General features: G+C 40.1%; 1 protein-coding gene across 1 annotated transcript; it reads left to right on the forward strand.

The window, feature by feature from the left end:
- The first annotated feature begins 11,713 nt into the window (after positions 1–11,713).
- LOC109236842 (probable S-adenosylmethionine-dependent methyltransferase At5g38100) lies at positions 11,714–13,693 on the forward strand. Its single transcript, XM_019403074.1, has 3 exons — positions 11,714–11,764; positions 12,028–12,672; positions 13,355–13,693. Exons 1-3 carry the CDS (start codon positions 11,714–11,716, stop codon positions 13,691–13,693), a joined length of 1,035 nt encoding a protein of 344 aa, XP_019258619.1.
- Positions 13,694–23,666: the final 9,973 nt, after the last annotated feature.

The raw sequence follows: 23,666 nt of genomic DNA on the forward strand, positions 1-23,666 counted from the left end.
TGTGAATATAAAATAGGAAGGTGACTCCGAAGCCTGCGAACGCAGCAGCAGGACTACCTTGAGTCTCCTCGGCAAGAATCCGCATAGCTACTTACGAACAATACTTGGATCTGCACAAAACAAATGTGCAAAAGTGTAGTATGAGCACACCACAGCGGTGCCCAGTAAGTATCAAGACTAACCTCGGTGGAGTAGTAACGAGGAACAGTCAAGACACCTACTGGTCTAATATACAGAACAAGATATATATATATATATATATATATATATATATATATATATATATATATATATAAATATATATATATATACATATATATGGATTTCGCGATACGACTAAAACTACAGTAATTGCAATAAGGAGAGACAACAGTAAGTACTCGGCGGAACACCATAAGGAAAACACGGAATGGTATACGAGGAGACAGTCGAAATCCGAAATCATAAATACGGTAAAGACAAGTCATCACCCGACCACCTTGATAATTCTAACCTTAAGTCTTAACCCGCAAGCATCAATCAAATAATCAAACTCTTTTCAAGTGATAAAAATTGTTTGAAATATACTTCTTTCAAATAAATGTTCTTTTCAAAAGAGTTCCTTTCAAGATAGTGCTTTCAAATATAATTTTTTCAAACAAATTGACAACCTTCGAATATAAGTCACCCTGTGACACCTCATCTCATAATCTTACAATACGGGCCTCAATACCGGAACCCTAACACTTGGCATCCTATGCCCTCATCACACCTCATAAACATACTGACAACTCACGTACCCGAAGAGTCATTCTCACATGGAAGGAAAATAAACGAGGGGAGCGTCTATACTCAGAAATCTCAAAGAGCCTCCTACCCGATAAGGGCGATTAAACACGTGTATGCTTGTGCAAGTGCCCTAACATAGTTCGCACCAACTACTAAGTATAAGGAATGGAACGGACAACACCTATAATGTTTACACAGGGACAGGATCAATGAAAAACATCAGCTCAGAACACAATGATTTTAACAGGGGATCTCCCAAGATACCGTCCCGTAGTCCCAAACGTAAATATGTGTGCTAGGGATCTCTTGGTATCCTCAATATATGTGCTAGGGATCTCTTGGTATCCTTAATATATGTGCCAGGGATCTCTTGGTATCCCGAGGATCTCTTGGTATCCTCAATATATGTGCAGGGGAACCTCCCGGGTGCAGTCTCGTAGTTCCAGAAATAAACATGCAGGGGAATCTCCCGGAATACCGATCCGTAGTCCCAAAGTAAATATGCAGCGCAACCAACGGAAACAAGAGTTACAACATAACAGAAAGGCTCTTACATCACCAGAATAAATATAACCACAACATGACTATAATACAAGGTAAGACAAGTAAATCAACTCAAGGACTATAAATTACAAGGAAATGTTAGAACCAGCGCACAAAGAATAACCACAAAAAAGATCGCTGGCATAAAGGGAACAGTTTAACAACGGGAAAACTAACAGGTAGCAACGATCCCACAATATACAAGTCAGTAACAAGGAATCAACACGAGTCCAGTAGTCCCAAATAAAGGCAAGCCAACAAGATATAAATTATCTAAACTCCTTTTTAGGATGGACAATTTTGAGGATATTCGAAAATTCAATTAAGGGAAAATGATCTTAGATTCACTTAAGACTAAACAATTTCATGAGGGGTAATAAAAATTCTCAAATAAAATAAGCAACTCTGAAAAGATAGCATGACAATAGGAGAGGCAAAATTTTTCAGTTAAATCAATTAGGAGTCAATTAGGCAATAAGAGTGAATCATGAAGCAACTAATTCCAATTAAGCATGTAGAGATGAAACAAATAAATAGAAAATTCAGTCATGTCAAGAACACATTCCTACACAGTGAATATAAAGACCTAAGAACCCTAAAAGGCCAATTTTCCCACAAATAAGTCCGAGCACGCACTCGTCACCTCGCGTACACGAACTACAATCAACATAGAAGACTCAAATCCTATGGGGAAGTCCCCCACACAAGGTTAGGCAAGATACTTACCTCAAAGACGACACACCGATACTCTAAAATGCACTTCTCGGGTGAAAGATCTCCGGGCGGCTCAAATCTAACCAAATTAACTGCAAAGCACAAATAAAACACATAAGAAACTATTCCGGATCATAAAGTCTCAACCTTTAATAAAATCCAAAAATCGGTCTAAAAGTCGACCCCCGGGTCCGCACCTCCGAACCCAACAAATTTTACAAAAATCGAATGCCCATTCTGATACGAGTTCAACCATACAAAATTTATCAAATTCCGATACCATTTGGTCCCTCGAATCACAATTTTTCATTTTAGAAATTTTCCTCAAAAACCAACTCCTTCCCCAACCCAAAACACAATTTAAATGATAAAAATGAAGATAAAATCATAGAATATGTTAGAATCTAGGTGAAGAACACTCCAATCGATTTGCTTGAAAAACCCCAAAAGAATCTCCAAAATCCTAAGTTCAAAACTCAAAATATGAAGAAAATGGCTAACCCTCGACTTATATGATTCTGCCAGAACTTTCGCACCTGCGACCAACTAAACCGCATCTGCGCAACCGCAGGTGCACCTGACCATTCGCACATGCGCTCCTCATCGCCTCTGGGCCCAGCAATCCGCTTCTGCGTCATCGCACGTGCCTTCCAAATCCTCCGCATCTGCGGAGACTGCCCAGACTAGCTCTTCTCACACCTGTGCTTCATCCTTCGCACCTACGCCCAGGTCCGCGGGTGCGTTTACACTAGAACTCATCCTCCCCAAAACCATGGAAAATCACCTGCGACTCGTCCGAAACACACCCGGGGCCCTCGAGACCCCGTCCAAGCATACCAACAAGTCATATATTCTAACGCGGACTCGCTCGAGGTCTCAAATCACATCAAACAATGCCTAAATGACGAATCACACCATGAATCAAACTTAGGAACTTTCAAATCTTCCAACTTTGAAAACTCGAGCCGAAACCGATCAAATCAACTCGGAATGATGCCAAATTTTGCAGACAAGTCCAAAATGACATACGGAGCTGTTCCAACTCTCGGAATTGCATTCCGACCACGATATCGCAAAAGTCAACTATGGGTCAAACTTCTCCATTTTCCAAACTTCAACTTTTCCAACTTACGCCGAAATGCCTCAATTTACCCTACGGACCTCCAAATCTGAATCTGGACGCGCGCCTAAGTCCAAAATCACCATACGAAGCCGTTGGAGTCATCAAAAATTCATTCCGGAGCCGTATACTCAAAAGTCCGATTCCGGTCAAATTCTCACCGCTTAAACTCCCAAAACTACATTCCTTCTTCCAATTTGACTCTGAATCATCTGTTAACTGAATTCAACCATGCATGCAAGTCGATACTCATATTATGAAGCTGTTCCAGACCTTATGCCGCTGAACAGAGCTTAAATTCTCAAAACGACCGGCCGGGTCGTTACATCCTTCCCCTGTTAAAACCAACGTTCATCCTCAAACGTGCCAAGATTCGCCTCGAAGTCCTCAAATCATTGAATGCACACTTCCAGCATACACCCGCGGGTGATCCCACGTCACCCCAATCCACATAAATCTGACGACACCATCTCAACTGACATTTAGCCTTTCTAGCAATGCCAATAAGCCTTAGAGCCAAAATCCCCATCGCCCCTTCATTTCCAAGAGACCCGATTTTAAATCCATATCTGGTACCAGTCTCAACTAGCTGCAACCACTCATGCCTACACCCATAGAGTACAACTAGACAACATACACGCCACACATAGGCCTATAATATCATTCCTGATCACAATACTTGCTCGAAATCAAATCCTGCACCGGCCAATAGCCTCATATTCGATAGGAACCCATTTCAAACCTCCACAACACTGACGATGATACAATAACCACGAAAACCACATAGCTAACACCCGAATCGCCAAATCACAACTAATACCAACGGGCACACACCCCACAAGCTAAAACTCAAGAAGCACAGAACGAAAATGACTGAATAAGGAAAGGGAAACACATAAAGGAACTATCAAACAAGTCCGTCAAGCACAATTTTTTCTATCAAAACTAATTTACAACAATCTAACAAGAAATAATTAAAGCATATAAAAGAATCACAAGGATCTCATACTGATATAACTCCCACCGCAGTACACAGCCCGGTCTTAACACATCAAATCACATGAAATAACGAGGGTCCTACCCTCAACTCTGAATTTCAAGTAGGGTACACATCAAATCAGTTAGAAACTCTTACTAGATCAATTCCGTCAATAAAATTACAACACGTACTGGCTCGCACACCGGTGGAGCATAAAATCACGGCTCGTAGCCAAAAATACTCATAAATCACATCAAGCCTACAGAAAAGGACAACAGGAATTTACCACTAGTCTCATAACTCTCAACAAGGACTAGAAACAGATGATAGGCACGACTATCACTCATAGAACCTCCCAACAGGGTAATCACATAAACAGAGTGCAAATCCTGAAACGCACCCATAAGTGGAGCAATAGATACGGGAACTTACCCCGATAAGCAGAACTGAGATGAAATACGGATGGTGCTCCTCCATAACAAACCAAAAGCATACCTGAATGACATCATCTGGTGCAGCAGCCTCAAGCCTACCATGTGGAACACATCAACAGGCCGGGCCTCCCCCTCTTGGGCGCCCTCTACTCGCCTGAATACCTCGTTGTGGCACATCGGCCCGAAGTCTGGAACAATCTCTCTCCATGGGGATAATATCTCCACACTTGAAGCAACCCCTCTACTAACGTGGCTGTGGGGACTGTGCGGCACGGGTACTCTGAGACCCATGAATGCTTGAATCACTGAGTAAAGCCTGAAGCGCAAACTGAACTGGCTGACCCGCTAAACCTCTACTATGTCGCACCCTTCCTCCAAAATAAGGACCAGCAGATCTCTCCGGTCTACGAGGTCTCCTTGCCTCCCTGTACTTTCTCTCTCCTGACCTTGTCTGTACTCTCACTCCCGGTCCCACATGCCCTCTAACTGACGAGCGATCCCTACCACCTGCTGAAATGAAACATCTGACTCCAACTCCCGAGTCGTGCTGAGCTGAATATCATGCCTGAGCCCCTCAATAAATCTGTACTCGCTCTCTAACTGAAGCGACCAAGGCAGGTGCATGTCTGGCCAAATCACTTAATCTGACGGCATAATCTAATACTGATACAGTGCCCTGACACGGCTGCTCAAACTTCGTGCGCCATGCATCCCGAAGTGACTGAGGTACAAACTCTCTCAAAACATCTCTGGAAACTAAACCCATGTAGGTGAAGCTGCATCGGCCGGCTACCCAACTCATACGTCCGCCAACATTGATAAGCCGCTCCGTCAAGCTAGAACGTAGTAAAAGCAACCCCACTCGTCTCTACATTACCCATTGTGCTGATAATGCGATGTCACTCCTCTATGAAACCCATTGTGATCTCTTAGGCCAAACCGCTGAATGTAGGAGGGTCACATTTTCTTGAACCTTGCAAATCTAAGTTGTTCTCCCTCAGATGCTGTTGCCCTGACCATGGGCTGAACTGGAACCTCAAATTGTGCCGCCATGACACCTGGGACCTGACTAACGGAAACTTGCTGCTCTAAGTGTGGTCTAGCTGTGGCACATACTCCTCGTCGGCCTCTGCCTCTACCTCTAGCGACACCTACTCCGGGAGCAGCACCGTCGATAACTGCAGCTCGTGTCCTCACCGTCGGTGAGAGAATGGAATGATAAAAGTTCAAACTCCGGGATCAATAAGCTTGCACGATAGGAATGAAAGAATTAAGATTATCCTAATAGTTCCGTAGCCTCTCGAAGATAAGTACAGACGTCTCCGTACCGATTCGCAAGACTCTACAAAAATCGCTTATGACTCGTAGCACCTATGAACCTAGAGCTCTGATACCAACCTGTCACGACCCAATTTTCCCTTCGTTGAGTTTCGTGATCGCACCTAGTCTTAAGGACTAGGTAAGCCTACAAAAATGCGAAATAACACAATAACTAATAACAACTAGAATTCTTCTGAGATGAATCCTTTATACAATGACCAACTTCCCAAAACCGGTAGTACAAGTCATAAGCTCTACAGAGTTTCGCTACAACTTCTAAACACAACCGTATGGAAAATAAGTACAACAGTGTGAATATAAAATAGAAAGGTGAATCTGAAGCCTGCGAACACAGCAGTAGGACTACCTTGAGTCTCCTCGGAAAGAATCCACACAGCTACTTACGGACAATATCTGGATCTGCACAAAAAATGTGCAGAAGTGTAGTATGAGCACACCACAGCGGTGCCCAGTAAGTATCAATACTAACCTCGGTGGAGTAGTGACGAGGAACAGTCAAGACACCTACTGGTCTAATATCCAGAACAAGATATAAATATATATATATATATATATATATATATATATATATATATATATATATATATATATATATATATATAGAGAGAGAGAGAGAGAGAGAGAGAGAGAGATTTCGCGATGCGACTAACAATACAATAATTGCAATAAGCAGAGAAAAACAGTAAGTACTCGGCGGAACACCATAAGGAAAACACGGAAAGGTAAACGAGGAGACAGTTGAAATCTGAAATCATAAATACGGTAAAGACAAGTCATAACCCGACCACTTTGATAATTGTCACCTTAATTCTTAACCTGCAAGCATCAATCAAATAATCAAATTGTTTTCAAGTGATAAAAATGGTTTGAAATATACTTCCTTCAAATAAATGTTGTTTTCAAAAGAGATCCTTTCAAGATAATGCTTTCAAATATAATTTTTTTCAAACAAATTGACAACCTTCGAATATAAGTCACCCTGTGACACCTCATCTCATAATCTTACAATACGGGCCTCAATACCGGAACCCTAACACTTGGCATCCTATGCCCTCATCACACCTCATAAACATACTGACAACTCACGTACCCGAAGAGTCATTCTCACATGGAAGGAAAATAAACGAGGGGAGCGTCTATACTCAGAAATCTCAAAGAGCCTCCTACCCGATAAGGGCGATTAAACACGTGTATGCTTGTGCAAGTGCCCTAACATAGTTCCCACCAACTAGTAAGTATAAGAAATGGAACGGACAACACCTATAATGTTTAGACAGGGACAGGATCAATGAAAAATATCAGCTCAGAACACAATGATTTTAACAGGGGATCTCCCAGGATATCGTCCGTAGTCCCAGCGTAAATATGTGTGCTAGGGATCTCTTGGTATCCCGAGGATCTCTTGGTATCCTCAATATATGTGCAGGGGAACCTCCCGGGTGCAGTCCCGTAGTTCCAAAAATAAACATGCAGGGGGATCTCTCGGAATACCGATCCGTAGTCCCAAAGTAAATACGCAGCGCAACCAACAGAAACAACAGTTACAGCACAACCGAAAGGCTTGTACATCACCACAATACATATAACCACAACATGAAAAAAAATACAAGGTAAGACAAGTAAATCAACTCAAGGATTATTTACAAGGAAACGGTAGAACCAGCACACAAAGAATAACCACAAAAAAGATCGCTGGCATAAAGGGAACAGTTTAACAACGGGAAAACTAACAGGTAGCAACGATCCTACAATATACAAGTCAATAACAAGGAAATCAACACGAGTCCAGTAGTCCCAAATGAAGGCAAGTCAACAAGATATAAATTATCTAAACTCCTTTTTAGGTTGGACAAGTTTGAGGATATTCGTAAATTCAATTAAGGGAAAATGATCTTAGCTTCACTTAAGACTAAACAATTTCATGAGGGGTAATAAAAATTCTCAAATAAAATAAGCAACTATGAAAAGATAGCATAACAATAGGAGAGGCGAAATTCTTCAGTTAAATTAATTAAGAGTCAATTAGGCAATAAGAGTGAATCATGAAGCAATTAATTCCAATTAAGCATGTAGAGATGAAACAAATAAATAGGAAATTCAGTCATGTCAAGAACACATTCCTACACAGTGAATATAAAGACCGAGGAACCCTAAAAGGCCAATTTTCCCACAAATAAGTCCGAGCACGCACTCGTCACCTCGCGTACACGAACGACAATTAACATAGAAGACTCAAATCCTAAGGGGAAGTCCCCCACACAAGGTTAGGCAAGATACTTACCTCAAAGACGACACACCGATACTCTAAAATGCACTTATCGGGTGAAAGATCTCCGAGCGACTCAAATCTAGCCAAATTAACTTCAAAGCACAAATAAAACACATAAGAAACTATTCCGGATCATAAAGTCTCAACCTTTAATAAAATCTAAAAATGGTCCAAAAATCGACCCTCGGGTCCGCACCTCGGAACCCAACAAATTTTACAAAAACCGAATGCCCATTCCGATACGAGTTCAACCATACAAAATTTATCAAATTCCGATACCGTTTGGTCCCTTGAATCACAATTTTTCATTTTAGAAATTTTCCTCAAAAACCAACTCCTTCCCCGACCCAAAACACAATTTAAATGATAAAAATGAAGATAAAATCATGGAATATGTTAGATTCTAGGTGAAGAACACTTACCCAATCGATTTGCTTGAAAACCCCCAAAAGAAGCTCCCAAATCTGAAGTTCAAAACTCAAAATATGAAGAAAATGGCTAATCCTCGACTTATATGATTCTGCCAGAACATTCGCACCTGCGACCAACTAAACCGCATCTGCGCAACCGCAGGTGCGCTTGACCAATCGCACCTACGCTCCTCATCGCTTCTACGCCCAGCAATCCGCTTCTGCGATCGCACGTGCGTTCCAAATCCTCCGCATCTGTGGAGACTGCCTAGACCAGCTCTTGTCGCACTTGCGCTTCTTCCTTCGCACCTGCGGCGATCGAACCAGCGCCCAGGGTCCGCAGGTGCATTTACACCAGAACTCAGACTCCCCAAAACCATGGAAAATCACTCGCGACTCGTCCGAAACACACCTGGGGCCCTCGAGACCCCGTCCAAGCGTACCAACAAGTCATATAACCTAATGCGGACTTAGTCGAGGTCTCAAATCACATCAAACAATGCCGAAATGACGAATCACACCATGAACCGAACTTAGGAACTTTCAAATCTTCCAACTTTGAAAACTCGAGCCGAAACCGATCAAATCAACTCGGAACGATGCCAAATTTTGCAGACAAGTCCAAAATGACATAACAGAGCTGTTCCAACTCTCAGAATCGCATCCCGACCCCGATATCACAAAAGTCAACTATGGGTCAAACTTCTCCATTTTCCAAACTTCAACTTTTCCAACATTCGCCGAAATGCCTCAATTTACCCTACGGACCTCCAAATCTGAATTCGGACGCGCGCCTAAGTCCAACATTACCATAGGAAGCCGTTGGAATCATAAAAAATTCATTTTGGGGCCGTTACTCAAAAGTCCAATTCCGGTCAAATTCTCACCGCTTAAACTCCCAAAACTAGATTCCTTCTTCCAATTTGACTATGAATCATCCGTTAACTGAATTCAACCATTCACGCAAGTCAATACTTATATTTTGAAGCTGTTCCAGACCTTATGCCGCTGAACGGAGCTTAAATTCTCAAACGACCGGCCGGGTCGTCATAATTTCTAATAGTGGAAGTAGGCTTAGAGAATATTTTAAATGTTGAAATTTAAAAGGTTAAACTGGCTCTTCACTGGCTTTTTTATTCAAACCGTAGAAGTAGACTTAGAGAATATTTTAAAGATGCGAACGAATTTGGCCTAAGAGAAAGAAAGGTTCATAAACCTTGTCCAACTAGATGGAATTACATGTATGAAAGTTTAGTTGTTGCATATTAATATAGAAACCCCATAAACTCAACGTTTAATTCTCATGTAAGTGATGATGATGAGCACCTTACAAATGCGGATTGGGCTAATGTTAAAATGCTTGTAGATTTTTTAGAAAAATTTCATATTGCTACAAATAAATTTTCTGGGCAATATTATCCTACTATTTCTAACTGTTTAGTTTATATTGCAGAACTTGCAAATTTGTTTGCTTATTTTTCAGAGAGTGGGAAAATTTATGAACAAGCTATTGATTCTATGAGAAAAAAGTCTAAAATATATTTTTTTCCCTATTTCCCCTATTTATGGTGTTGCTACCTTGTTAAATATGAAATTAGGAGGTCCTTGATTTTTGGTATGAAACTGTTTATAATGATTTAGCACTCGAAGATGAGGAGTTGTCTACACTTCCGGAAGCACAGGCCTCAATTAAAATAAATGCTCAAACTATTTATAGTGCTTATCAAATTGCAATATATCATGCTAGACCAAATGTTCCAACTCCTTCTTCTTCTAGTTCTCAATCATCTAAAAGAACTACGGGAGTAAGAGCACTTACTGCTTGGGCCGGTTCAGGGGTTCTCAAGGTTCTAGTACTAGTGATTGTTGACAACTAAATGAGCTTGAAGTTTATTTGTCACAGGAATTTGAGGAAGTGAATCCGGACGGCTCCTTTAATATTTTGGAATGGTGGAAGGACAAACAAAAATACTTTCCGATTCTTTCAAGGATGACCCGAGATATTTTAACAATTCAAGCTTCAACAGTGGCATCGCAGAGCGCTTTCAGTCAAGCAAGACTTCAACTCGGTGATTATGGAGCGTCTATGAAGGAGAGCTTGGAAAAATCAGTATTTTTCAGAGATTGGATCCGTTCGGAACAAAGAAATACTGGACTTGCTGAATCCCAACCAGAGGTAGACGAAGCTTACAAAGAAATGCTAGCTGAACTTGCGGAGGATGCAGCTTCGTCCGGAAGCGGTGATGAACAAGCTTCTTTTCCGCCACCACCAATGGAAATTCCTCCGAACCTTGAAGAATTTATGAAATTTGTAAGAGATACCATGTAAACAAATATGTTACTTATATTTTGGCACATCTTGATTTGTTTCTTTTTCTTCTCAATGGTGGTATTAGCACCTTATTGTGCTCATTCCATGGGGGGGGGGGGGGGGGGAAAAGAGGGGGAGAGACTAAGAAAGATATTGCCATATTTTGTTAATGCTATAATAAAAGTATAACGCATTGCTTTGAATATCTCTTTACAATATTTTTGTGTTTAAATTTGAATTCACAATTCTATAATATAATTTTTACAAGGAATTGCCTTAGATAAAAAAATTTTAAAAAAAAATAGAAAGTAACGGTTGGGCCCACTTAGGCCCACATAGGCCCGAGACCGGCCCGCTTAGACCGGTACCATTAGTTCGTGTTCTCGGTCCCGCACTGGTTCTTACAAAAAGCCCACGAAGTCATGGACCACTTAGGAACAGCCCACTAAGCACGGGCCCACTTAGGACCGGCCCACGAAGCCCATTTAGGACCGGGTCCAGCCCACATTACAGCCCTAGCCTCCGAGCTGCAAAAGGAAAAAGAGAAAACCTTGAATATTCTCCGCCACAAAGGCTTATACTTGGTCCCGAGGGTAAATTTGCAGCCAAGTGACTAAATAGGCACTGTCTATATACTTCCTTCAACGTGTCTCGGACAAATAGGATGGACCCTACAAAAACATGTCCAGCTAGCTCATAATGTATATAATTTATTGGTAGCACTCATCTTAGAGTTTTTGTCATGCAAAAAAGTAATCTGCGTCCACATTTATAGGCACTAGGATCATGTATCAAGCTTTAGACAAAATGCAAAGACATTTCCCATGAGTGCTGGTGATGGTGCCTACAGCTACTCCAGAAACTCCCAATTGCAGGTACAAAATTTCTTGCACCACCATGTACCATTCCAAATCTTAGCTTAACTCCATGTCCTGAGAAACATTGAAGGAAAAATATCTGGAATCCAGTGTTTAAAACAAATTAAACTAGCTTGTCACTAATAAGAAAGTTTTGTCGTGCGTGTGAATGTATTCTGTTTCACAGTTAGACAACTACCTAAGCAATTTTACTGTTCTGTTATTAAAGGAAAGTTTGGTTGTTTTCTGTATATCTATATATGTATAATTTTCAACTGCAGAGAGAAGTGTTAGATGGTGCAAAGGAGATGGTAAGAGAAGCAATTATTGAAAAGCTTGACATCAAAAGCCTGTTATCAGCTTCTATAAACACATTCCGTATAATAGACTTGGGATGTTCAATTGGACCAAACACTTTCTCAGCTATGCAACATATTATAGAAGCTGTAAAGGATAAATGCCACTATCAATTCAGTGCAGATTCCTCTAATATTATTCCTGAATTCCAAGTATTCTTCAATGATCATGTCACCAATGATTTCAATACCCTATTTCGATCTTTACCGGTCGATAGGTCCTACTTTGCAGTAGGAGTTCCAGGGTCTTTCCACGGCAGGTTATTTCCCTCGGGATCGATCCATTTTGCACATTCATCTTCTGCTATCCATTGGTTATCTAAGTTGCCAGAAATGTTGTTAGATGAGAAATCCCCTGCGTGGAATAAGGGGTTGATTCACTATGTAGATGCCGCAACTATTGCAGTAGTTAATGCTTATGTTGCTCAGTTCGACAAAGACATGGAAATATTCTTAAGTGCAAGAGCTGAGGAGATTGTTCCTGGAGGAATGATGGTCCTAGTTTCGCCATTTTCAGGTTATCGTCTCCTCAAATTTTTCGGTTCAAGTCTTATGGATCTGGTTAATGAGGTAATTAAGTTAAATGGTTTCGTCAACATCTATTTTAATACTTCCACCGTTCCATATTATGCGATACACTTTCGTATTGATGTTTTAATGAAAAAGATTGTCACATTTTTACATTTGAAATGAAAGAAAATACTCCTTACTACATAATTATGTTGAAATGAAAGAAAATATTTTTTTTACATCATGAAATTAAAGTACTTTTTTGTTAAAGTGCAAAAAAATACTTTTTTATATCATGAAAAGAATATGGTGGGGAAGATTGAAAAAGAGTTTTGGAAAATATTTTTCCTTCCCTTGATAGGGAAAACATTTTCTTACAATTGGAGGAAAATGAGTTCATGAGGAAAATATTTTCCAAAATATTTAAACCAATCAAACATGGAAAAATTGGAAAATGTTTTCCTTCGTGCCAAACACACACCTTAATGACATGACTTTTCCAGTCCTATTTCATATAAATATTCACCTTTTTAATGATGAGAGAGATATGTGAAACTCTTTTAATTATTGGTAGTAAGGACAAATTTAGTATTTTACATATATTTAACCTATGTGTCTAAATTCTTCCGTTCTTTCTTAGTCGGTATCAGATCAAACACCATAACATAAAATAGGAAGGAGGAATAGTTAGTGTAGCCGTATATTTGGAACTGAATTTTCTTTCTTTTTGACATATATACAGGGAATGATAGATGAATCTCTAGTTGACGCATTCAATGTGCCAGTGTATTTTCCCTCTGCCGAAGACATGACTAAAGTGGTGGAGAGAAATGGCTGTTTTAGCATCGAGAGAATAGAATTGACATATCCCCAATCAAAGCTTGTGGATGAAGCTGATGCAAAGAGTTTAATGTCAAACCTAAGGGCTGTTTTGGAAGGAGTTTTTATCAATCACTTTGGAAGTAAAATCGCAGATGAAGCTTTTTCGAGGACTATTCTGAAAAGTGAAGAGATCTCTGCATGGATGAAAGCTAACTACGAGAAACCATGCCAATTATTTGTTGCTTTGAAGCGTAAATGAATTGATCTGTGGAGGATTATTATTACAAATTTAAAAAGGTAGAGACCATAAAATGTCATTTAATTTATGATAGCTTTATCATTTTCCTATGCTTTTAGTCATTTGTCGAGAATTGCTACTACAAAAGCCATGTTCAAATGAAATTTACTCATCTTAGATATGTTCATGGCTATAGCAGATTTGATGAATTGGGGACAAGAGCTTATATAATTCAAGGATTTGAATAATGCATATGTAACAATACCGAAATTCCTCACTAACAGGAATGCTGATTACGACTTTGAGATAACAATTGCAATACCTAAACTAGTGAATTACAATAGAAACTAACTAACTAATAACAGTGATAAGAATGGAGATGAGAAGGAGAACTCAGAGGAAGGGGACGAGAGAACAGACAATTCATAACATTTCGCATAACCGATACTTTCTAACCCCTAGTCCTTTTAACCAGTTGCCAATTAGGCCTGGGTCCCAAATAAAACTCTCCAATATTTTACTCAGCCCAATAATTCCAACTGAATTAGTTACATTCACCACTTCTAGCCCATAGGCCCTTAAGAAGTCAGTTTGGTTCACAACAATACTCCCGCCCTCAAAAAGAACCTTGTCATCAAGGTTCAAGTTGAGTAATGTAAACTTTTGCAAACACCTTACTATATAGAAGTGGAATTCATCAGCAAAAGTCATAAGACTCCATAAAACAGTATTAGCTTCCTTTGTATATGCAATATTCCTCTGACTCTCTTTGTTTGCACAAGTATATTTCATAAGGTTAATGAAGTCACCATGCCCAACCACTACTTTCGTTAAAATATGTTCAACTAAACCAAGCAGTAGTTGCTCCCACGTCTTTGCAAAAACTACAATAAGCTCAAATCTCTAAAGAATATTGTCCCCAGTGGTGGCTGTAATTGGCTCCAGCTGATGAAACTTAGTATCGCAGACTGCTAGTGCGATACCTTGTCCAGTGATGCTCGCAGGAGCGTGTCTAATACATTCCTTCCCTTCCAGGAAGACAACTTCAAATGGAAGAACCAGAAAAATAGTGTAAATAACCAGTCCACTTGAAAGCTGCAGAACTTCATTCATGACACCACCTGAAACTTTCAAATCGGTGTTTATGATAGTACAACCCACCTCATTCAGTGTTTCATTAAAGATTGGGATAGTAGAAACAAAACTTAACCTGATAATAGTCCTAAAAGAGATGCTGTACATGCATCTGTCCAAGTCTCCTAAGAGTTCCATCATTACTAGCATAGTTAGCATCTAGGCCACCAATAACAACTTCTATTAGAACATTTTTGCCCACACTGTTTGTTGTTACACCTTCATATGCATCAACAGTATATCTCCACTGAATTGTTAAGAGTGTAATGTAAGAGGTCCACAAGGTTGACGGTATGAACTTATTAGGCTTTAAATTTCCCAAAGCATCCCAAAATACACAATTTCGTGTGACTCTGTGAGATGAGGCAAGGAAACTAGTTCCAGGATCAAATAGAAACTCTAATCCAAATTGTTCAAGGAAAAATTGATGCAAAGTTATAAGAAGTGATGCATGACCAAGTGCACTGCGTGAGTTGAATATACTTCTGTTTATAAATTGGCCACAAATGCATGCAGAAAGAGTACAAGGCAACTTCTCCAAGCGTTGAGCAAGCTTGAGTCCATGATGAGGGTAGACTTTTTCGGAGTGTCCAACCAATGAGTGATTCCAATAATCATCTAAAACTCTGAAAATATCATACATGACAAGATCACATGGAACAAAGAATATATAATTAGTCCACATTGAAGGCTTCTCTAGCTTAAAATCCTTACGCATACCACCCATGAAATGGCAGTTATGGATTACAGTTAGAAGCTCTCCAAAAATATCAGCAGCTTCTTTGTCTATCGAATATCCTCGGGCAATTGTTCCATTAAACAGCTCCCCTCCTACACAAATTTCCATTACAAGATGCATAGAAAACATGTCCTCGTAAGATGTTGGTACACTATGATGTTGAAGGTTGTCACGTCGTACTAGTAAACCAATTGCATCGCGTGAATAGCTGATATTAGAAATTCTGACAACCTCGACAATCTTCCATTCAAGCCACTCCAAATGCAGTACTATGCAACTCAAAACTACTAATTGAAAATCATGTAGTGGTGATTGCTTAATAATTAATGCAAATTCTTCAACCCAAGCTGGAATTTCAGACTCAATAAGAAAAATTTCAGCAGGGACAACATTCTTAGTTGCTAAAACTTCATTAGCCATTGTGAACTTCTTATCATGCTGCAATATATACTCACAGCCAAGAAAAAGTGTCAGTCATGATTCCTCATGTGAAATGTCAGTTAGACTTTCAGATTCAACAGATAAAAGCACAGATGAATCATCCTTAAAAGCTTTCCTTGTGTCGAACCAATTGTCCACACAACTATAAAATGGAATAGTCCCTATAGGTGATCCAGACACATAGTCGAGAGATGCACAAGCCCACGTGTGACAGCAATAACAAATATCAAGTATATGACGATCGTCCAAATTGATACTAACAGGCACAATAAGTGTTTGACCAATAAGAAACTTATCACCTGGGATCAAGCTAGAAAAAGGATCCAAAATCATAGTTGCAATGTAACTGAGCTGCGTGGCGGTATCTAGTTGAGGACTTGTAGGAAACGCCTGATCAGCAGAGTTGCTTGAATTCTCCTCCACCTGAGTGTAGTCTCGTTGGTCTTCCTCTGATTTTCCATCGTCTGAATCATAGTTTATCTTCATTGCATCTAAAAGTTCCTCAGATTCTATAGACAAAATCTCAAATCGTTCCATCTCTTTAGGCATGAAATAATCGTGTCCAACAAGAGGAACTAATTGAGCTTCATCCTTTGAAAACTGAGAATGCATATCAGGTGCAGTACTTTGGGGAGTTTTATCAAACAACTCATCTACGACAGTCGCATTCTTGTCTGCATCAACTAGACAAGCGTTGGGTTTATGAATTTCAGATATTTGAGTAGAGGTAGACTCATAGGTCACGGGTGGGACCAATGTAGCGCAATTTAGGTAGTCCACTTGTGAAGTAACTGCCATTCTCGATGAATCTGTGAAGGTATGTTTATGAAAATGCAGAAGAAACTTCTCCTTGAAATGGTTCCAATCATACAATTGGTTGTTGTGAAATAACCAATTGAACCACGCGAGGGCATCGCCTTCTAGATAGAAGGAAGGAAGAGGCAGCCAGTCCTTCTTGCAGAAGCCAAGGTATGTGAAGTACAACTCCGCTCGAAAAATCCAACTATCCGGGTTGCCATCGCTACTGAATCTAGATAGAAACATCATCCTCGTTGGAGTCTGATGGATGAAAGCACCAATGTAACAATACCGAAATTCCTCACTAACAGGAACGCTGATTACAACTTTGAGATAACAATTGCAATACCTAAACTAGTGAATTACAATAGAAACTAACTAACTAATAACAGAGATAAGAATGGAGATGAGAAGCAGAACTCACAGGAAGGGGACGAGAGAACAGACAATTCATAACATTTCGCATAACCGATACTTTCTAACCCCTAGTGCTTTTAACCAGTTGCCAATTGGGCCCGCGTCCCAAATAAAACTCTCCAATATTTTACTCAGCCCAATAATTCCAACTGAATTAGTTACATTCACCACTTCTAGGCCCTTAAGAAGTCAGTTTGGTTCACAACAGCATAAGTCAAGAAGCTGTTGGTCATCACTCTTTTGTTATATTTAGAGGTTTCATGGTCTATCTTGAGGCCAAAAACTCCACTCTTCCTTACTCTCTTATAACAAGACTTCACATATAAAGACAGTTAAAAATTAGCTTAGCTAGATCCCCACATTAAGACACATAACAAATAAAATGATTTAAATTAAATCTTGTCATTACCAGATTTTATCTAGTTACTCTTTGGTAATCATCACTCAAGAACAAGCTAGGAAATTAATCGATAAGAAGAATTTCTACCATTTTCAAATATAAAAAAGGAAAAAAAAAAAAACTAAAATGTTTTGGGTGGACAAGTGAGTACTCATACACGTATAGATTGTATGCTAGCTTGCCTCTCTATTCCAAGTCCAAATATAGAATACTTTGCACTTAGCACTCCTAACATATAGTCAACTCAGAAGTGTAGCTGACACGAGTTATTATATATGCACGGTCCGATATACTAGCACAGTATTAGTTACTAATGCATAATGCTATAGATGATTCAGGATTTAACTCTAAGAGTTCAACCTTTAATGTTTTTAGCATTTAACTCATAAAATTTTTAAATTATGAGTTCATATATCTACTCTTTGTTGTAACTATAGTAAATTCTTATACATAAATTTATGTTCCGCGTCAAAAATATTGGGTTCAGATAAACCCAGATAATATCATGGTGGATCCGCCCCTAGCTACAAAGATCAGTACATATATTTATCTATGTTTTCACTGTACGTAACATGCATGTCATCACTGTACTTATCCTTTCAAATTCCATATTCTACACCTAGCACTAGTGAGCATCACAGTAACATATTTATGCCAGACTTCTCAAACGTGTACAGCAGTAAGCCAACCACCCTTATGTTGTGGTTGCTAGCTGATCGTTTTTACTATTTCCTCTTATTTTGCTGGGATGAGTCCCACTTAGTACTCTTAAATGCTCCATATGACTCCCTAGGTAAGTTCACAAATATTATACTTTTGCCTTTCTTGAATATTATAACCTTCACATCATAATAGGTTGCAAGATATATCCTCTAAAATATTACTAATTTTTTGGTAACACGGTACCTATCAATTTACAGCAAACAAAACCCAAAAGAAATGTTCATCAATATCCATCAAACAATATATATTAATCAAACATCCATCAAATACAATCCAAATCTCCAAACGGAGTAAATCCCCAACTTCCAAATATTAAAGAAATAAACTAAATAAATGTAGACCACTAACACAAATGAACCAAAATATACAATAAAAAGCAATCATTAACGGAAAAAAGCGAAAATGTTCGAAACATTAGTTTATTGAATCTTTGTCATACAATTTCCTCTAATCATAATAAGTTATATGGGTTAGTGGTCGAATCAAAACTGCTGAAAACCTTATCTTATATTATGCTCACTTCATTTCAATTAAAATTTCAATCATTAAATCCATGAACATCACTATCGACTTTCTTAACAGAGATATTTCAAAGCATATTGCCTGCAAATGTAATTAATAGTAATTTATTTTATCTATCTCATATTGCAAATATATGATACATTAGCACTACTTTAATACAACTAGTTTTCAGTTTTCACTTATCACGTACCGATAGAGTATGTCACGACCCAAAACTCGACCCGTCGTGATGGCACCTATCGTGGAACTAGACCAACCTCAACTCAACAAACCAACACAACAACAATAAGTTTGAAAACATTAACGGAAGCTTTTAACATTTAAAGAAACTGTTTGAAACATAAGAAATTTCAAGATACGATACAATCCAGCCCAAAACCAGGGTGTCACTGAGTGCATGAGCGTCTAAAAAAAGATAGTCTATTACATATCTAAAGGAACAACTGAAATACATCCGGAGATAAAGAAGGAGATTCAAGGCCCGCGAACGCCGTGCAAATACCTCGACAGTCTCCTAAAGCCTGAAGCCTCGATCAGCGACTGCCATTGGGACCAAAAGCCCCTGAATCTGCACACAAGGTGCAGGGGGTAACGTGAGTACACCAACTCAGAAAATCTCATCTCGTACTGCGTCACAGTCATATCATCCCGTCTCAACTGCTTAAACTGCCTGTGCAGCTCCTCTCTGCGGGACTGCGGCACATGCTTCTCCAGGAAGAGAACGGAGAACTGCTGCCATATAAGCAACGCTGCACCAACCGGCCTACGCCTCTCATAAGCCTCTCACCAAGTGAAGGAAGCTCCAGAAAACTGAAAAGTAGTGAACGAGACCCCACTGGTCTCCAGAATACCTGTTGTACGAAGAATCCTCTGACACTTATCCAAGAAACCCTGGCATCCTCGCCCTATGCACCGCTGAAAGTCGGAGGCTGAAGTCTACCAAACCTATCCAATCTACGCTGCTCATCATCAGGCATGACAGGAACTACATAGTCCTGAGCAGTTGTAACCGGCTGAGTTGGTGGTTCCCCCGGTGTCTAAAGTCCCTGCACCACCTGCTCAGGTGTGCGAGCAGCGGGAGTCTGAGCACTTCCCCCAGCCTGAGAAGTAGCTGATGCGGTCGGAACAGAGACCACCTGAGCAAGACTGGTGTGCACACGGTCAAAATTTGAGCTAAGGCCTCTTGAAGGCCTGGGATAACAATAGGCACAACCGGTGCCTGAGCTGGTCCCGCTGGTGCATCTATAACCGGAACCTGATCCTGAAGTGGGGCAACTGGTGGATCTGCAGGTGCGGCCCTAGCTGTTGTGCGGGCTGCACCTCTGCCCCTACCATGGCCTCTATCGCGACCTCGGCCTCTCGCGACCCCAACAGGTGGTACTGGTGGCTGTCCGTCCTAACCGGTAGCACGTGTCCTCACCATCTATGAGAGAATAGAATAATAGAAATTTAGTTACCAGAATCAACAGACTCACACGACAAGAATTCAAGAATGTGAAGTTTTTCCTAAAAGTTTGGCAGCCTCTCGAATATAAGTGTAGACGTCCCCGTACCGATCCACAAGACTCTACTAAATCCGCTCATGACTCGTGAGACCTATGTAACCTAGGCTCTGATACCAACTTGTCACGACCCAAAACCCAACCCGTCGTGATGGCGCCTATCGTGGAACTAGGTCAGCCTCAACTCAACAAAACCAACACAACAACAATAAGTTTGAAAACATTAAACAGAAGCTATAAACATTTAAAGAAACTATTTGAAACATAAGAAATTCCAAGGTACGATACAGTCCATCCCAAAACTAAGGTGTCACTGAGTGCATGAGCATCTAGAGAAAAAGATAGTATATTACAATGTCTAAAGGAACAAACTTAAATAAATCTGGAGATAAAGAAGGAGAGTCAAGGCCCGCGAACACCGTGCAGATACCTCGATAGTATCCTAAAGCCTGAAGCCTCGATCAACGACTGACACTGGAACCAAAAGCGCCTGAATCTGCACACAAGGTGCAGGGGGGTAACGTGAGTACACCAACTCAGTAAGTAACAAGTCCAAACTGTGGACTGAAAGGTAGTGACGAACTCAACCTCAACAGGTATAACAAAAATAACGTACAGAAACGTAGGCATGCTTTCAGTTAAATAAACAGCTCAAAGCAATAAGGTAAATACAGATCTGAACAGTTTAAGATATAAAACTCACTACATCTACATGCAAATGCACCGGCTGTATGAAATGCACAATATGCTCGCACTCTCAAGTGCTCAATCACTCGGTACTAAATATGGTCATCCGGCCCAGGGAAATCCATCCCAGAACATATACAACACTGATTGTAAGTTACGCAGTACCGAGGAAATGGGGTAATCCAACCCTGTGGTGAAATCCATCTCTAGGTATATATAAATACTTAACCACTTGGTACCGTATATGGCCATCTGGCCCAAGGAAAACTATCCCGAAACATACTCCACACTGACTATAAGTCACCCAGTACCGAGGAAAAAGGGTAATTCAACCCTGTGGAGAAATCCATCTCCAGATATCAATACTTCGGACAAATCCATGTCCAGGGAAATCCATCCCTCAATAATATCATCCGCGCTCATTGGGGGTGTGTTACAGACTCCGGAGGGGCTCCTATTACCCATGAACTATCACAAATCAATATAACCTCTGCGGCGTGCAGCCCGATCCCATAAATGTCACTCATAATCAGGCTCTTGGCCTCACTCAGTCATCACTCTCTAGTCTCACCACGGGCTCACAATGTCATGGAAACTAGCCCGGAAATAATGATATACTATGCCAATAATAACAACTGAGACTGAGATATGATATGAAATGCATGAATATGAGTGAGTACAGAATATCAATGAATTAGTGAGATTTTGAAGTGAAAATTGGGGGTTAGGGCTTCGGAATTTGGAGAGTGAATTGTGGGATTTTGGAAGGGCAAATGATGTCAGATTTTGATGAAATTGGTATGGTTAGACTCGTGGGAGAATGGGATTTCAGGTTTTGTGACTTTTGTTGGATTTCGAGACGTGGGCTCGGGGGCCGGGTTTGAGCCGATTTCGGATTTTGAGTCTAATTTAGTAGTTTTCTTGTGGAAATGGTTCCTTTAGCCTATATTGATTGTATTGTGTTTCTTATGGCTAGATTTGGGACGTTCGGAGGCCGAGTTGAGAGGCAAGGGCATTGCGGAGTAGGATTTTACTCGGTTTGAGGTAAGTAACGCTTTCAAATTTGGTTCTGAGGGTTCAAAACCCCGAACTACATGTTATGTGGATAGTATTGAGGTGACGCACATTCCAAGTGACGGGCGTGCGGGCGTGCACCGTGAGAATCGGGACCTGGTTCATTCCATGGCACCGTTTAATGACTCTTTTTTGTTGATATCCATGTTTCTATTATGTGATAAAGTAATTGAGCTGTAATATATACTAGATATCATGTTAGGGCTTCACGCGGATAATGTTAGGACCCATAGTGGTCGTTTCTTGCTGTCAGCTCACTGTCATTGATATTCTGTACTCAGTCATATTCATGTATTTTATATCATATCTCAGTCTTAGTTGTTATTATTGGCATAGCATATCATGGTTTCCAGGCTAGTTTCCATGACATTGTGAGCCCGTGGGTGAGACTGGAGAGTGATGACTGAGTGAGGCCAAGAGCCTGATTATGAGTGACAGTTATGGAATCGGGCTGCACGCTGCAGAGGATATATTGATTTGTGATAGCGCTTGGATTGTAGGAGTCCCTCTGGAGTCTGTAACACACCCCCAGTGAGCGCGGATAATATTATTAAGGGATGGATTTGAATGTACAAGATGGGGGTGAATTGTTTATTTTTAAACTTAATTGCTACTAGTTGACTAGTTTTTCAATTAGTCGACTAGATGTAATAACTTGATAACAGTAGGGACGAAATTTAAGATGCAGAAATTAAATACAGGAATTAAAGACACCAGCATTTTTATACTGGTTCGGATTCAATGTGAATCCTAGTCCAGTCCCCTTGGGTTTCACGGGAGTTCTCTTTTAGTGAATGAGTTTCTTCGAGTACACAGAGAATGGTGTGATCTACACCAATAGCTCAATTCCTATATCACTCGTTTCTTTTGATACAATGCCTCACCAATGTTGTTCTCTCTTTCTTCTCTAACTTGTTACACAGCAGGTCTAGTAGAGCTACAATGTTTGTTTGCAGTATAACAAAGGGAGGGTATTTGGTTTGATCAAAGTATATGGCTCTTGGGTACAAATACAAGTTTAAATACTTTGAGAAAGGCTTGGTTTCTGGAGAGATTTGCCAACCCAAGATATTTGATCCTTGGAAAGAAATTGATTCTTTCCAAGAATAATGTTATACAGCAACGACTATGCTTGACGAGAGACTTGAATGATTCCCCTTATATGCTTCCTTGAATCTTGCTCCTTCCAGATTTAGTTACGCTTAATTGATTTGATTCCTTCAGTCTGGGCTTTGATTGATTCCCTCAGTGTCATTGATTCCTCTAATCTTTGATGCTTTCCTTGATTTTCTCTGATTGATTCCTTCAATCTCGTATGATATCCATGAGTTCCTTGATCTTCTCTGATTGATTCCTTCAGTCTTGAATGTATCCATGAGTTCCTATACATAGAGTAGGTATATTATTTTCATTATTAAAACCAGATCGACAGTCTCCCCCTTTTTGATGATGACAAAATAATATATATGTATAAACGACAGTTGACTTCCCTGTATTTTACTCCCCCTTAATGAGAGTAGTTGACTTGTCCATGGTTATAGTTTCTTATGCTCTTCT

Source organism: Nicotiana attenuata, unplaced genomic scaffold (assembly GCF_001879085.1).
Source record: "Nicotiana attenuata strain UT unplaced genomic scaffold, NIATTr2, whole genome shotgun sequence".
Classification (NCBI taxonomy): Eukaryota; Viridiplantae; Streptophyta; class Magnoliopsida; order Solanales; family Solanaceae; genus Nicotiana; species Nicotiana attenuata.